Source organism: Stereum hirsutum (genome assembly GCF_000264905.1).
Source record: "Stereum hirsutum FP-91666 SS1 unplaced genomic scaffold STEHIscaffold_1, whole genome shotgun sequence".
Classification (NCBI taxonomy): domain Eukaryota; kingdom Fungi; phylum Basidiomycota; class Agaricomycetes; order Russulales; family Stereaceae; genus Stereum; species Stereum hirsutum.
Window position 1 is genome coordinate 2426332 of NW_006763131.1, and position 15911 is coordinate 2442242.

Genomic DNA, 15911 nt, shown 5'->3' on the forward strand with positions numbered 1-15911 from the left:
GCCACAATTTAGACGTTGAACGATTTTGTAACGAATTTGACTAGCACTGTGGTCAAACTGTGGTAGCCCTTTTCATAAACCAATAACAGGAGTGCTTTGAATTGTTTGAGAACTAATTATAGTAGTGTGGTCAAAGCGATCCGTAAACGACCTCGCCATCCATTACCGTCGCCAGCACCTTCACATCCGCCACCTCTCTATCCGAAACTCTCATCATGTCTCTATCCAATACCACATAATCCGCTCTCTTTCCCTTCTCTATACTTCCGACCACATCTTCCATGAACGATGCATAGGCTGGATTGATAGTGTACCCTCTAAGGGCATCAAGACGCGAGATTCGCTGCTCTGGGAAGAAACCCTCTGGTCCTTTGGGCGAGGTGCCGTCGAGCGAGAGGCGCGTAATACCGGAATACATGCCATAGAAGGGAGACATTTCCTCGACTGGGAAATCAGATCCCAGGGTCATGCGCGAACCCGATTTGAGGAGGGACTGGAAAGGGTATAGAGTGTCGACTCGGTCGCCCTTAGGTTATGTGAGTGAGAAAGAATTGTGTATGAAGGATAGTCTTGACCATGATACTCACCAAGCGATCCTCTGCATACCACATGTCGCTTGTGCTGTTTTTTGATCAATGAGGAGGAAAAAGCCGGATACTAAGATCATAACTTACACATGCGAGAGTTGTACACTCGAGATCACTGTGAGACGTGATGTTAGACATACAGACAGCTATATCAAGGGAAGAACTTCACCTCCAAGTTTACCCAACCGAGCGCTGTCGGACGGCTTCATGATCTGAGCATGTTCAATCCGCGGCCGAATCCCGTTAACGTCGATATTCTTCAGCGCCTTCTCAAAAGCGTCTAAGACTGCACCATTGGTCCGGTCTCCGATGGCATGCACGTTCTAAGGAGTATGACTTTGAGATCACAAACAGGGAAGTTATGCGGAGTTCAAACCGTTTGCCATCCATCAGCGATGAACCTGGGAATATACTCGTTTAGAATTTCCGGTCCGACACGGAAGAAACCTCGAGATGATGGGTTGTCCGTGTAGGGCTCGTATAACTGCAACAACAAAAAGACATGGATGATCTATATGTAGCAACATAAATTTGTGATACGTACTGCTGCCCCACCGGATCTTAATGCACCTTTTGCGGAGGTATCAGAGGGTAATAAAAAACTCTCAATTGGATTGAAAACGCACCATCTGCGACAATTTTCACGCTGCGCACGGTGAACCTATCGTTTCCAGCGTTGAATATCTTGTCACTAGTATTCCCCCAATAACCAGTGGTGCCGAGGTCGAACTCCCTCATGCCGTAGACACGGAGCTATTGAGGAGGTAAGTAAGAGACCAAGTTAGATTAGACGGCAGATGGGGCTCACGCCGATCGCATTCTTCTCAGCTTGTCTGTTTTACCAAGGACATGGGCTTCAGGGGGAAGTCGAATTTGCTAGAACAAAACGACGTACTTGTGGAAGAAATCGATCGTGTCGGGATGAAGCAACGCATCATGCACACCTGTGAACCCGTTTGCCAAGCAATCCTCTACCGTATACGACCAACGCTTGATCAAGGATTCATCACTCGGAGTTGGAATCCCTATTATATCTCTCGCGTTATCCATGAAGACACCGGTAGGGCTCCCATCTGGGTATCGTTGGATTATACCGCCTTCAACATGATCAGGTACATCCATCGAAGCTAGTACTGCGGGAGAAACCCAGAACGCGTGGGCATCGTGACTTTGTAGAGCAATGAGCCTGTCCTTGAGGACATCATCCTCTGCCATATCGGCCTGTGTAGTCGATCGTGTACGTATCAGAACTCAGAAGCCTAGTAGGGAGAAAATCAATTGCTCCTCACGGATGTAGGCCATCGGTCTCCATTCGCCCACTTGGTATGATCCCATCCAAATCCCATGATGTAGAACGACTTGTCGTTGAGAATGTCGGGATCGCTCTCAACGAATGCTCGGACTTTCTTCAGCGTCTCTAAACACACAGTGTCGTTCTAGTCAATGTGCAGGAGCTAGATATATAGAACAACAATCATACCTTCTACCGTCGTTGTTCCACCCAAAGGCAGCTGCTTAAGCAGGCCATAATGAAGCCCGTGGACGTGGGAGTCTGTGAAGTTCCAGGTCACAGTTGTACATGGAAATTGCGCTCTCTTCAACGAACCTGTCATGCCAGGTATCACCACTGTACCCTCGGGGATATGTCGGACATTGAGAGGCTTCAGTAGCCCAGAATGTTTCTCATAAATATCAGCTACAGTCAAAAACACGTTCATAAATATATTCGTTCAGGTAGAATGGATTGCTTACTTAGGGTTCCAACGTCAGCAAACCTCTCTCCATTCACGTACGCACATTCCACGACGCTGTTGTCAGCATCAACCGTGTAAATTTTGGCAGTTCCGCTTGGCGAGCACAGAGCGTATGAGTTGGAATTTTCGACGAAATTCTGCTTCAATGCAGAGAAGGTACGAAAGCTAAGATAGCCAAAGACAAGGATGACGACAGCGACATTCGGGAAGAGAGGCCTGAACTTGGAGCTCGAAGGGCCTGCTTGGACGCGTCGGTTATCCTGCTCCGCCTTCTCAAGCTCTGGCATGATGGCGGTCAGAAAGAAAGAACAGAAGACTCCAGTTGGTACATGGTCATATATATTCTCGTGGTTCTCGTCCGTGAGGTAAAAGTCGCGTTTGCACCGCGCGCTCAGAGGCACTCAGCCCCTGTTGCACGGGCTTATCTTATCTGATAGCATGCTTCGTTGTCCGATCCCCGCAGGAACGTTGAAAGTTGAGCGTTTATGTTTGCCTTTCTCCTGTTCTACTTTGAACTTGCTACATTTATGATGGAGCGAGAGGGATTTTGGCTCGTGGAAATTTGCTCTAGAGTCTCCAGACTTACCTAAACTGAAAGGCACAAAGGGTTGTCGCGGTCACTGGCAGGTGAACACGACCGAGACTTTACTGGAAGCGGCAGGAGCAACAAAATAAGAAACCATTACATTGCGCGACTAATATCGTGAACCACATTACAGAGGCATCACCAGCCTCAGAGATAACCCTATCCCACAGTTCGTCGAACACCAACCATCATCATCCCACACGTACGTCTCGTCATAGAGATCACATCAAAAACGTCGTCCATTCATCCGGTCATGCATCGCTCATGCCTTTCCTCCCTTCTTCTTCTTGTTCACGACCTTGAAACCTCCCCACTCCGACTGCTGCGTGGGCTTCGGTTGCGCCTTGACTACATCTGCAATAGACGGCTGCTTTCCAGCTGCAGCACCGCTCTTCCTCGAGGTGGCGTCGGCCTTGCGCTTGCTAACGAACTCTTGAGCGAATCTTCGGCCATCGAGGGTCGTACTGCTGGCGTATATCGACTCGGAAATGATTTCCATCGTGACGGAGTCGACCTCGAGAGGGAAGGACAGGAGCATGCTCATGATTTCCTCCTCTGGAACGAATGGGTGATGATTAAGCAATGGCAGCGATCAAATATGCAAAGAAAAACATACGGTTGACAGAGTTGTTGAGACCCTTGAGCGAGTCACTCAGCCACCTCATGAACTCCGGTGAGGGTGCAATCGGCGTCTCTTCCACCTTGGGCGCAGCTGGCGCAACCTTCACGACTGAGGCAGCACTAGGCATGCGAACGGCAGCGGCAGCGGCGCTTGGTGCTCGAGCAGTGGTAATTGAGGCGGCAGAGGGCTGTGAGGACAAAATGGCAGGACGAGTCGCTGCTGGAGAAGCTGACCCACCCGCACCCTTGCCATTCGAACCAACTGTTGTCCACGCGCCTCCAATAGCTAGTGTCGGCGTGGGAGCCTGGACACCTCAGCGTCAATAAGATTTTAGAGGATGCTTCGAACGCGATATCACTGACCTTTGTCGTCGTCTCCGCGTACGCCCTACGCGCGGTGGCGGCAGCGGCCGTCTCCTTGCCCGCCAGCTTCTTCCTCTTCTCCTCTTCCTCCTGGATCTCCTTCATCGTCTTCTTCGCCGGAGCGGCCTTTGTCGAGTTCGTCCACACAGGCGCAGGAGTCCCAGGCTGAGTCGAGCTCGACGATGATGCTGGACCGGCCGTATCCTTCGCGAGAGTATTGCTCTGCGTCTTACCAGCCTGCGACGTCGGCAGACCCCAGGAAGTCGTGAACGGTGCGGTCTCTTCTTGCGAGGAGGTCTGAGCCGCAGCAGCAGCACGAGCACGCTCGCGCTCGGCAGCCTTGCGAGCCTCTTGCTTCTTCGCCTCCGCCTCCTGGATCTCCCTTAAGCCCATGGCGGAAGCCTTTTTCGTGTCGTCCTCTGTGGACCAGACAGGCTTGGCCGGAGAAGGAGTGGCCGGAGAAGGAGACGGAGAAGGATCTTTGGGAGTTTGAGGAGCAGCAGGCTTGGTGACGGCCGGAGAGGCGGCAGACTTTCGGGAGGCCTTAGGTGCTTGCACCGGGGCAATGTTGTCGGGTGCTGGTGCCTCAGGAGCAGGCTCAGGCGCAACGACAGCTGCGGGAGTCTCCTCGTGTCGCTCCGTCGTTGGTTGCGAGTGAAGTGACGCTTCCTGCTCTTGCTGCTGATTATGCTGCCCGAGGTTACTGACGGTGAGACTATTAGGGCCTTGGACAGGACCCCAGCCATCGGCGGTGGCGCTTTGCGAAGCGGTAAACCACGGTGACGGTTCATTTACTGCCGAGGTGGGTTGAGACTGTTGCGCTGGACGAGCAATAGACGAAGGTTGAGCGGGAATGGCGACCCTGGTAGCGACAGTATTCTTGGATGTGGGAATGATCTCTGGGTCGAAAGGCTTCAGGCTAGTGCGCTTCGGTAACGATTCCTCGACAGAATTCCAAGGAGACGGTGACGGAACTTGCTGTGGTGCTTGGTTGGCGTTAGGTTGTATGTGAGAAAGAGCAGGTGAAGCGTATTGCAAAGAAGGCGATTGAGTGTACTGAGGAGGTTGCGCTACTGAGGGATAGGGTGATGTTGCGGGTAAACCACTTGCGTAATGGCCTTGACCGGTATTGCCGTAAGAATCTTGCCTATCCTCTGGAGGGAACGAACTGGTAGAGCTCAGGGGCGCCGGTCCTCCAATACTGCCAAATCCACTGGCAATATTATCCTGAGGGACACGAATGTTACTAAAGCTTCGGGCCAAAGGAGAGGGGGCGCCAACGCCTGAGTCGGCAAGGCTAGGCGTAAACGGTCCAGCGGAATCGACAGACCCGTTGCGCGGTGCTCCGAAGCCCTGGTGGATAGCCGTTGGAGGCCAAGGCCCTTGATGACTGGGTAAAGCAGGCGACCCCATACCGAAGCTGTCAACAGACGACGTTCGTGCAGGCCCAATGCCCCCTAGAGACGGCCGACCTCCATATCCCACGTCGTATGGCGGTTCGTTGAAGCCTGGCCTCCTGTTTACAAGACCTGGGTTGGGTTCACCCATAAGGCTTCCTGTACGAGATCCGACTGGCGATTCGTTCATAGAATGCATATGAGCCATGGGCCTCCCGCTGAATGCCACAGGGTCAGGGGAGTCGTTCACGAATCGTGCGGCACCGAATGAAGAAACAGGCGAATTAGAGGCAGTTGAGTTCGAGGCGAAATAGGGATCAAAGGAAGGATGCATCGATCGCGTAGGTATGGGTTGGAAAGGTGCATGCGCCATGTTGGCTCCGTTCATATGCGCGGGATTGTCGAAGGGAGAATCCAGACGACGAGACAGACCCGGAGGGAGACAGTGAAAGCGACTTAAAAAGGTTGGCTCTCCTTTAGTCAAAGTATCAAGGTCCCCTACGGTCGTCCAATCTTGGTCCATACTCGCACGTTTCATGAGCAAATCCTGAGCGAAGTACCCTTCGTCGAACCACTTCTGCATGATATCAGCACGGAAAGGACCTGGCGATACGAAGCAGTAAATGAGTGAGTGCTCCCTAAGAAGAAACATAAGCAATGACCTTGAATGTTGCCTTGAGGGTCGAGATAAGACCACTCGATACTCGCGGGGTCTGGCAGGCCTGGAGGTGGGCCAGCTGATAGAGGGTCCGGATGATTGTGTGGCGTATTAGGTCCAACTGATCGAGCCGTCGCATTGTCCTGTTGGGCACCATTGGTACCGGAAGAGTCATTGTTTGGACCCCCACCACCCAGCGCCACATTATTTGTCGACTGGGGATCCGGTGCCCCCACTCCAGTACTAGATCTTTCGTCTTGCGGACCTGAAGTGTCCCAGTTGGCGCCACCCGAATCCTCCTCTGCTTCATTGATAGGCTGCTGAGCCACAGTGTCCGGGTCTCCTTCACCGCGTGTGGCCGGTCCTTTTACTATGCCTTCCGAGGCGCGCCTCCTACTGCTCCACGAATCACCGCCATTGAGCACTCCATCGAAACCAGACCCTGGGGTGGTAGGACCACGGACACGAGGAGATCCGGAACCCGCCTCTCGAGGCGAAGCCAGAGCCCCTCCTTGAAGAGAAGACATTGATAACTTTCGAGGCATGGCCAAAGTAGGTTGGTCTGGATACTCGTGGCTTGAGTTGTGCAGTTCGAGTGAACAATAACCACACGACGCACCTGAGCCGGTATTCCTCCTCGCTAAGACATTACCAAAGCGTTCTCGTAAAGGACTCGCTGCACCCGTCGTAGAGTGCATTAGTTTTGGCCTCTCTCCGGAAGGTGTCACGAGAGGTGACAAGTAGTCAGACGATTGTCGCCTGCGAACTTCCGAGTTGAGAGGGCCGGTGAAGAGCTAGTGCATGGATTTGATTTTAGCGTGCATTGTCCATGCCACGGAGAGGAGGTGGGCTAGTAAAGCACGTCACAACGAACACGCACCTTCTTTTCCGCTTCGGACATGGCCTTCATCGACACCGGCTCAGCACTACGCTCTCTGACACATTCCCACCTCTCGACCTCCAGGCCCAAGCCTCCTCTTCCTCCTCCTTCTTTGTAGATTCTAACCAAGTCATCCTTGGAATACTTGAATGGATTATCGACATCGATGGTCTCCTGTGGGGTCTGCGGGGCAGGCGTGACAAGAGAGGAGTACGATGAAGATCCAGGTGGTGCGTGCGCGCTCGTAGGAGGCGGCGAAGGTGGGTTCTTAGAGTGCTTCGTCCTCATCCACTCGGGACCCTTTTCGTATACCGTAAAATATTATCAGGTGAGGCGAGCCGCAGACACAGTGGTTATTTGGAAAAGCGCGGTGGGGATAATTGTACATACGAATTGAAGAACTGGGGCGCGGGATGTAGCAGTCATTTTTGCGTGTTGATGCGGTTTGCTGATAGATGCTGGGCGGCCCAAGAGCAGATGTGTGTTGGTACGCGTTGAGGGCGTTTGGGCTGTTTGTTCGCGAGATGACGGGATGAGACGCGGCTCGTAAATTTCGCACAAGCCACCGTGCGCGCGAGCCACCGTCCCGTTCCGCGTCACCATGTGCCTCTCGCCACACCGCTCTTTACCTCGCTTTCAAGACTTAAGCCGCTTTGTCGATCGCTTCCGATTCATTCTATTCTTTTCGTACAGATAGGCCGTCGCCCCATAAATATCAACGCAGAACACATCACAGATGCCAAGGCTATGGTATAGTAACTACTTTTCCAAATCGTGCAGTTCGAATGTCACTATCCAAATATCCGCCACTTGCTGATTGGTAGAGCTAAACACGCGTCAACCATCAGCTCGAAGAACAAAGCAGACAGAATGAATCGAAACGAACCTTGCAATTTCCTCGCTTGTGGTATGATGAATGCAAAAAAGAAGATCACTCCAGTGGTGATGCACAAAGTAGAGACGATGTAGTAGCCATCACGCTCGGTGACGCACTCGCCACCTATATCTGCACAGTGCGCTTTGCCCTGTTCGGAGACGCATTCGGCGGCTAAATAGTACCCTCTCGATCAGTCTCATGAGCAAAAGGTACGGGAAACAATTGTCATACCCGAAACAGTCAGGGAACTGCCCTTCTCCTCAACTTCGCACTTGGCAATAGTGAAGAAATCGACGCCTTGGGTGAAGGAAGCCACGATTAGCTAGAGTCACAACGAGAGACACAAAATACATACCTTTGAGGACGAAGAATTTGGGCCAGGTTCCCCCGAGATTAGTGAAGGTATTGAGAAGCTATGAGGTAGCACGGTAAGACGATATCCGGTTGGGAATCTGACCAAGGACTTACTGTCATATATGTTCCTCCGATTACCGGATCCGAGATACGAGTATGGAAAGAGGACATTCCAACGAACTGTATCGTTCTATAGCAACCCAGCTCAGAAAAGGCCATGAGATCCATAACCGAAGAATGGGCACTTACGAAGAGAATGACTGCAGGACGGTATGCAGAATCAAAAATATGAAGAACCCATTCGAAATCGGCGGTGTAGGGAACCAATACACGATCAGAGTCGACAAGATCGCGAACCCGAGCCTGGGCCAAAACGCCCACAACCAAGGCCGGAGCGGTTTGTCCCCTCGAGACCACCTCGCGGCGAGCCAACCTCCGGCGATTTGGAATGGGAAGTCGATGAGCACAGCGACAGCGAGGTCCTCTTTGCCCAGGCCTTTTTCCACAAACTTGAGGGAGGTGACGGCTTCGTTGGCGGCGAAGCCGATCTTGGCACTGAGGTGGACGAGGAGAACGGTTTGGACGTCTGAACAAGGTACAAGTGAGCAGATGTTTCATGTCGTATGAGAGAACAGGACATACGTTTTAGTTTGCAGATGTTCCAGATGGTTTTGTAGACGCTGCCAATACTCATGTCTTCATCTGTCGAGGGCTCCTTGCGCTACAGACAACGCCCGTGTAAGCAACAAGTAATCGAAACGAAAGAAGAACTCATACCTCCGTCTGGAAGAAAGTCAGCCAGACAGTAACGCAGAAGCAGACTACACTCCAGAAGCGCAGATATGTTCCGAGTTGTAGTTGAGGTATTCCCCACTTTTGACTGCACATCAATGAAAAAGAGTTCCTGATTGGTTATTTGTGCAGCAACTTACCTGAAGGCTTCGCTGTTGAGGGCAAGAAAGACGGTGAAGGAGGCAAAATAGCCTGTGTTAAGACCGATAGTCTGGCATGTAGATGCGTATGAGAGGTTTTCCTCAGAAAGGAGAGTGAGAGCCCATCCTAGTAAGATGCGTCAGCTTTGGTTTGTATACGCCTTGCTGGGTGCGCACCATCGACTGCGATATCTGTAAAATACAAGTGAGTCAAACGGATAAGAGGATGAACGAGATTACTGCACCTTGAGTGGCTGCTATCATCACCAGAGATGTGAAAACGAATGTGAGTGTGTTGACATGTTCGCCCGGCTAGAATAGACGCTCGCTCGGTGAATCCTAGGCCGCTTTCACCGGAAAGACAGACGACGCACATTATCCATGAGAGTCGGGACATTATAAGATATCCATAGCATCAGAGAACCGATTATTAGTTGCATGGGGATGATCCATGACTTCCGACGACCAACAGATGGCAAGAATATTGAGTCTACAATAGGTGACCACAGAAGCTTGAGGGAGTAAGGGTAACTTGATAGAGCGAAGACCGCCAGTTGCGAATATGAGAGATGTTCTCGGAGAAGGAATGGCACGGATCCTGGAACGTCGCGGTTCGTGTGAGTTTATCTGAATTGTCACTTGACAAGTGGCACATACCTAATGCAAGTCCTATCTACAGAATACGACCCGCTTAGCCCGACAAACGCGTAGCGAAATCGAGACAAACTCACTGGAACTCCCTGGATGAGATCTACACACGCATTCGCGTCCAAGGATGAATGACGTGGCAGACATTCGACCACATAGAACGACAACTCACAAAGAATAGATAAAAGCGCCATAGCCTTCTTATCCTCCATCGAAATCGTCCCCGCCTTGGGCTTCTCATCCCCAAGATCTCCAAACCCATCCTCCCTCGCTGCTCGCGCACGCTCATCTTCGTTCAACAGAGAAAGTTCTACCTCGTCCATACTGCTCGCAGCGGGACTGTCACCGTTGGGCCATTCCCGATGAGGTCTCGGGGTCCTGGGCGTACGTGGCTGAATCGCAATGCTGTCCAGTGAAGTAGAGACGCCGTTATGCGTCCGTGCCGATGACATGCCTGTGTCGTCGTGCGCGTCCTTGTTCTTGCCCGGTGAAGAACTTTGGTTTTGGCGGCGCTGTACGGATTTGTTGTTCGAGGCCGAGGGATTCTGCCTGCGAGGCATATACGCGGGCTACTATTTGAGAAGCGGGGATGCCTCACACGTAAGGGTCGGGGTCACAAGTGATGCTGTTGCGTGTCGGCCAATGATGGGCGGTCTTCTGGTGTAACGAACGACGTTATGGAGGTTCCTGGTTGCTTTGAGGAGATATGCGTTGTGGTGGTACAAGCTTCGGCCAATGAACGAACACGTACACCGTTCGACTGCGAAAACCTTCCAGATTCGAACCCCGCGCCAGTGCAATGACGGCCATGTCGCGCTAACACCCACTAACACGTGACGGATACGCCTGAAGAAGCCGCATTTTAATCAACTTTAATCATTGGTTCTCGGGTATCTCGCTATTTTGGTTGGTTACTACAAGCACCCGTGCGAATCGACCAATAAAATATCGCCGGCTACGACAAAATAACTGAGAATTTCCATAGTTGTACTACTGTCAAGATATCCACCAAAATACCGAGGTTGAAAGAAGGTCTGTTCGACTGAAAGTATCGTACATCAGCTATGTCCTGTTTCCAGTCTTCCTCATTTCTAGTATTTCGCGCCACAATTACATATCGCTCAGAGTGCAGAGGAGTCAAAGGTTGGGAACTCTCCGATACGAAGCTTCGTAGCCTGTGAAATAGCAACGTCAGAACCATCTTCAACGTCTCCAGCATATATAAGCGAGCAACTCACCCCGAACGGCCACAAAGTGATCTCCGTCGCATTGCCCGTACAGCTCACATTCTCCGGCGGCGCACTCGCAAACGTACTTCCCGCGATCGCCCAGTCTATCTCACATGCGCTCGCAGTAATGGTAAACGGTGGAAGCCCCTTGTCGAACACAGGCGACGGGAGTGTGCCGTCCTGTGGCGGGTTGTTGTTGAACTTGAGGGTCGACGGGTCAATGGCGTATTGCCAAGTCCCGGTGGCTTCAAATTGGAGGTCGACAGCACGAGATTCGAGTGCATTGCGGGTCAGGACGGTCTCGTTGCGCGGAATGTCGTAGGCGTAGTGCAGAGGACCACGGTGAACCGCTACGGAGTTGTTTGGACGAGATTCTGTTTACAAAGGACGAGAATAGATGTGAGCCACAGTACGACGGGAGAACAACGCTAAGAACTGACCGATGGTAATATCTGCGGGCAAGTCCAGGACAAACTGCGTCGTGCCTGCAGAAGCCTTCACAGCTTGAAGTCCGTTCGAAGGGCTCAACGCAGTTGCCTCACCACCGTTCATGCTGATAGTACCGTTCGTTACCCAGCTGGGCACACGGACATAGTACGTGAACGCCTTCTCGGCATTGATAGTCGTCGTCAAAGTATCAGAAAAAGGGTAGAGAGTGTCAACGCTGACGGAGACGGGGTTGCTGCCTGGTAGACCGTTGTCGATTGAGTAACACTACGTGACAGACAATCTGAAGGGTATCTGACGCGCACCGTTTGAAAGGGTCTGCGATGTGGAGAATGGGCCAAGATAAACGTGGACAAGCGATTCGCTGTCGGGGGTGGTCACGAAGCTATTGGTAACAAATTTGGGCCATCCTTGCGGGTGATTGACGGTACAGCAGCTAGTGAATGTGCAAGATACTAAATCAATGCCGTTTCACTATTGAATGCAAAAGTAAAGACGAACGGATAGTTGGGCTCCAATCCGAAGACATTGGAGTAAGGTCTAGGGAGGCATATTGAGCATACACGAATGACATTCACAGGAGAAAAAGGCCTTACCCGTCCTCAGGGAATGGGTTACTACACGCAAAAATCGAACATCAGTTACTCGTCACGGAACAAAAGATACGACAAGTAGGGAGGCGAGGGCTCACGGAGTCATGTTCTGAGCAGCGATCTGGTTCTGTTCTTGCAAGTACTGACGAGACCACATATCTAGGGTGGAATCGTAAGCCGTCATACGGGGTGTCCTTTAACGAAGTCTTACCTCCAGTCAAGGTCGCCGCTAGAGGCATGTTAAGGTCAGTACATTCTATCAGCAGGTAAAGCTACGACGAAACAGGCCTACGCAGAGCATTGTAGGTGATACGTTCAACCTTGTTCGGGGACAACCAATTAGTTTGTACAGTTAATGGTGGAGGTGATAAAACACACCCTATCGGCATACTTGGGATCGCCAGAAACTTGGAATAAGTAAGATCCTCTGATCAATAAAGTCAGTACTGGCCGAGCCGAGTCTGGAGGACTTAGGCATAGTGTACTTACGAGAACATGACTTCCTGCAAAATACATGCGACAATTAAATGCTTTGAGTGAAACTAGATATATAAACTCTGATAATGTACTCACGACGACCAAGCAGAGTTCCGTTCTAAATGTAAATAAAGACGGTTGGTACGGGCTCCTCTAAGGACCGAGCGAGAAAATCTCACCCCCTGACGGCAGCAAGCCCAGCAAGATACTCATCCGCGGCGTAGATACCTGATGGACGGCCGTGGTACTCGAACAACAAATCCCAACCGGAGCTGATCCTGTCCAAATCTACCAAAAACAGGAAATTGTTCGGAATGCTTGTGATGAGCTTTCGTGACACGATGAGAATAAAGATGAAGAATGTCGCACCCGACTGATTATGCGTGAACCGGTAGGTAGCAGGTAGAGCCTTCAGGCCTTCGGCCATGTTGACTCCGTGCCAGGTCAACTCAGGGACTTTTGAACGCACCAGTCAATATGCGAACAGGCACATGAATCGAAGGTGGACTCACAGGGATTCTCTAGGTCCTCGACAGGACCGGTGGGAAAGTACTAAACCACAATATTGTGAGTGATGAATGACGACATGACTCAGATAGAGATGACGGGTGGGACCTCACCTGCTCCTCGAAGACATCCTCCCAGGGGTCACCGGTATACTTGAGCATCTGCATCGTGTCCAATAAAAGGTCTTCGTTCCCTTCGGGATAGTCATCGTATAGCCTAGTACTCACATTTAGTCACTTACTTCGTCTCAAGGTCTATAGAAAGAGATAACCTACCATTGCAACGTAATCACAAAGTCCTCCCACCTCGTCCTCGCCCAGTCCTCCAGGCCTGTGCCGTTGTGCAGCATCGTATTCGCGAGTTTCACGAACTTGTGTAGCGCGGGGATAACTCTGTCTGCTTGACTGGGATCATACTCGACCATCTGCTGTGCACCGAAGAAGAACGGGTAGCGGCCCCAGAGGTATTTTGGCTTGGTCGTGTTCACCTCAGGACCGAGCCAGCCTTCGGAGTCTTGGTGGTCGAGCACGTAATCAAGGAATTCCTGGGTTTGAGATTGAATGGTGCTATCGTTGACAAGGACGCCGTTCGGGACCATGGCGTTCTTTGGTAGGGGATTCAGCAGGCTGCAGGATGGTAATTGCCATGGATACTCACAAACCAGTAGCTTCCCGCTGCATGGACGAATCAATGGGTAAATCACTACGACGAGGAATACTTGGACGAACCTTCTTCAAGGTATGAGTAGTAGGAGTCACCGCCAATCCAGTCAGACTGCGCCACACTTGAAGACGATGTTTATAATCAATCAAAAAATAGTCTTTGGCGACAGACGCACTAGTCGTAGAAGTCGTGTTCATGTCCAGCCAAACCATTGGTCTGGACCATCACCTGAAGACAAGCCCCCATGAGGAAATCTGATACCACAAGATAAAGCAGAGTCTCCTACTTGATCATAGAGCCATCCTGTGGGCAAGACGGCGCCCAGAGGCAAACTATTGAAAGCCTTCGGAGCAACTACACAAAGTGTGAAAATCAATATGATAAACCCAATTTAATATGTATGAACGACCATACGTCCGGTTTGGGCAACAACGGCGCCTGTGGCTAGCACGGGGACTATAAAAGGAAGAAACAACGTCATGGGTGAGCAACAGCCTCTGTTTGAGATGTTCAGGGAACACAGAGAGAAGATCAAAGTGAGATGGTTGCAAGCTTTTATACAGTAAAAGACGTTCAGCTGAACCCGTATGGCCCGTGAGGCTCCACCGGAATAAGTCTGGTGATACTTGAGGAAGACGAGGTGCTCGCGGCCATATGGTCACACTGCATTGAAGAAGCATGCTATAGGAGATGACCCCGAAGACGATCTCTCCTGGATGCACATGTCCTCCTAGTCTTCCAGTACCTTCCATGTAAGTATACCCGGATCGTCTTCGCATCCAAACAAAGCTGCAACGGACTGTATACGATAACCAGCTATTTTGAACGATTCACTAACCTTGCGCTCCATCGGACCAGACTGTGCGATACAAGAGCTGAAAGATGTTCTCAAAGAAGAGCATCTTGTCAATGCCGGACTAGGAGAATCAACTTGGATAGAGAGGGAGGAGATGTCGAACTTGATGCGAGGTCCGGATGCGATATATAGGAAGCCAGAGGGGCTGTTATCTCGGAAGGAAGGCGTGCCGTCAGAGTCTTGAAGGTATATTGTTTCATATACTTCTGAGAACGACACCCGTCGGTATAATGCTGCCATGGCAGACCGGATTCGCATATATGGGTGATGCACAAATGCTGATGATTCTGGAGAAAGGGGAAGATGTTAGCGGCGGCGTGTGGCACACTGCTGTGAGACAAACGCAAGCTCAAGCGCTTATGACCAGGCCCCTGTGGCCTCCTATGGCCCGGGAATTCCGCCTGTGGGCTCATAACGATGTTTCTCACCGGACAAAGACGATATCAGGTCATTCAAGTTCGGTATGGTCCTCTTCACCTCGAAATCTTCGCAATTACCTTCAGGGCTCTACGAACGTCAGTTCAAGTTGATACTGTGCTTACAGTTTGATTGAGACTTTCTCTAAGCTCTGTTGACGGTACGACATCGATAGCAGCACTGCCATTATATTCAGGTACAGTCGGTCAGCATTCAAGTACTCCGTACCCATGCGGTTTGCATGCGAGTGATAACAGGATAATTGGGATAAGGATTACTTACGTAGCCGAGGAATATCCGTGAATTCAGAGGCCGCTTTGCCTCTCCCGGCTTCATAGAACCCCGGACCTTCTGCGAGTCTCAGTCTATCCTGTAACAAACGCTACTGATCAAGCAACCCAGCAGAAAGTGGAGACGAACATGACCGCGTTGCAGAAGGTTGCCGCGTCGAGCCACATTCGTGGATGTCGGAGCTCAAACCACTGCGGGAAGTAAATCCTGTACCAAGTACAGGGTAATCCAGTAGTGGCTCGCAAAGTACCGGATTATCCTGTAGAAGTGTCACCGCCCAAAAGTACTGGCTTTTCCTGTATCTCTTGTAGCACCGGAGAAAGACCACGTAACCATGATGGACCAATGCAGAGAGTATTTCTACGATGTATTCTACCCTTACTTAAGTACTAGCACCCATTCCAATCACTGCTGCCATTTGTAGCGAGATCACCGGAAAATCCAGTACTCCTGCAGTAAACACTGGACTCCTGCTACCATGAAGGCACAGTAACATCATGTCAGTCAGGGAGACTGTCTCAAATCAGCCTAACACTTGATCCCATGGATGCTAAGTTGCAACAGTTTAGCGGACGAATACTTTGATCTGCTGGTATTTTTCCAGTAATTTTCGAATACTTATCTCAAAGGTACTGCTGCTCCATGTAGTTCAATAGTCTGATCAAAAACCACCAGTAACTGAACATGTCATCAAAGAAGGTTTGATGCACTCGAACGGTCGTGCCAAGTCTGAGGGAATATATGCAGTTAATAACAGTGCAGACTGTTGCTGCG

The 15911-nt window shown here is 50.9% G+C and overlaps 4 protein-coding genes across 4 annotated transcripts; all 4 read right to left on the reverse strand.

Moving 5' to 3' along the window:
* Positions 1 to 83: 83 nt before the first annotated feature.
* Positions 84 to 2689, reverse strand: STEHIDRAFT_117492 (uncharacterized protein). The gene is made up of 13 exons (XM_007298830.1): positions 2340 to 2689; positions 2194 to 2283; positions 2068 to 2139; positions 1877 to 2004; positions 1483 to 1808; positions 1396 to 1420; positions 1214 to 1340; positions 1132 to 1157; positions 964 to 1071; positions 757 to 910; positions 675 to 702; positions 588 to 621; positions 84 to 526 (listed from the first exon to the last, which is right to left on the reverse strand). Exons 1-13 carry the CDS (start codon positions 2626 to 2628, stop codon positions 131 to 133), a joined length of 1803 nt encoding a protein of 600 aa, XP_007298892.1. The 5' UTR covers positions 2629 to 2689; the 3' UTR covers positions 84 to 130.
* Positions 2690 to 3016: 327 nt separating this feature from the next.
* Positions 3017 to 7308, reverse strand: STEHIDRAFT_71291 (uncharacterized protein). The gene is made up of 7 exons (XM_007298108.1): positions 7237 to 7308; positions 6847 to 7146; positions 6586 to 6760; positions 5971 to 6528; positions 3912 to 5911; positions 3544 to 3853; positions 3017 to 3482 (listed from the first exon to the last, which is right to left on the reverse strand). The coding sequence occupies exons 1-7, from the start codon at positions 7270 to 7272 to the stop codon at positions 3190 to 3192; spliced, it is 3672 nt and encodes a 1223-aa protein (XP_007298170.1). The 5' UTR covers positions 7273 to 7308; the 3' UTR covers positions 3017 to 3189.
* A 329-nt stretch (positions 7309 to 7637) lies between these two features.
* Positions 7638 to 10109, reverse strand: STEHIDRAFT_46199 (uncharacterized protein; the record flags this gene model as incomplete). The annotated part of the gene is made up of 15 exons (XM_007297908.1): positions 7638 to 7672; positions 7733 to 7894; positions 7955 to 8020; positions 8079 to 8136; positions 8192 to 8267; positions 8327 to 8663; positions 8720 to 8798; positions 8855 to 8957; positions 9010 to 9136; positions 9187 to 9201; positions 9255 to 9321; positions 9384 to 9607; positions 9667 to 9682; positions 9741 to 9760; positions 9830 to 10109. 15 exons carry the CDS (start codon positions 10107 to 10109, stop codon positions 7638 to 7640), a joined length of 1665 nt encoding a protein of 554 aa, XP_007297970.1.
* Positions 10110 to 10577: 468 nt separating this feature from the next.
* STEHIDRAFT_117495 (uncharacterized protein) lies at positions 10578 to 15015 on the reverse strand. Its single transcript, XM_007298831.1, has 25 exons — positions 14964 to 15015; positions 14858 to 14915; positions 14412 to 14716; positions 13988 to 14029; positions 13860 to 13927; positions 13749 to 13801; positions 13639 to 13694; positions 13568 to 13584; positions 13186 to 13514; positions 13024 to 13126; positions 12916 to 12955; positions 12773 to 12859; positions 12583 to 12691; positions 12500 to 12521; positions 12416 to 12429; positions 12305 to 12353; positions 12219 to 12246; positions 12138 to 12155; positions 12025 to 12085; positions 11930 to 11950; positions 11835 to 11873; positions 11639 to 11769; positions 11327 to 11572; positions 10896 to 11260; positions 10578 to 10832 (listed from the first exon to the last, which is right to left on the reverse strand). Exons 3-25 carry the CDS (start codon positions 14473 to 14475, stop codon positions 10779 to 10781), a joined length of 2016 nt encoding a protein of 671 aa, XP_007298893.1. The 5' UTR covers positions 14476 to 14716; positions 14858 to 14915; positions 14964 to 15015; the 3' UTR covers positions 10578 to 10778.
* Between the last annotated feature and the right edge of the window lie 896 nt (positions 15016 to 15911).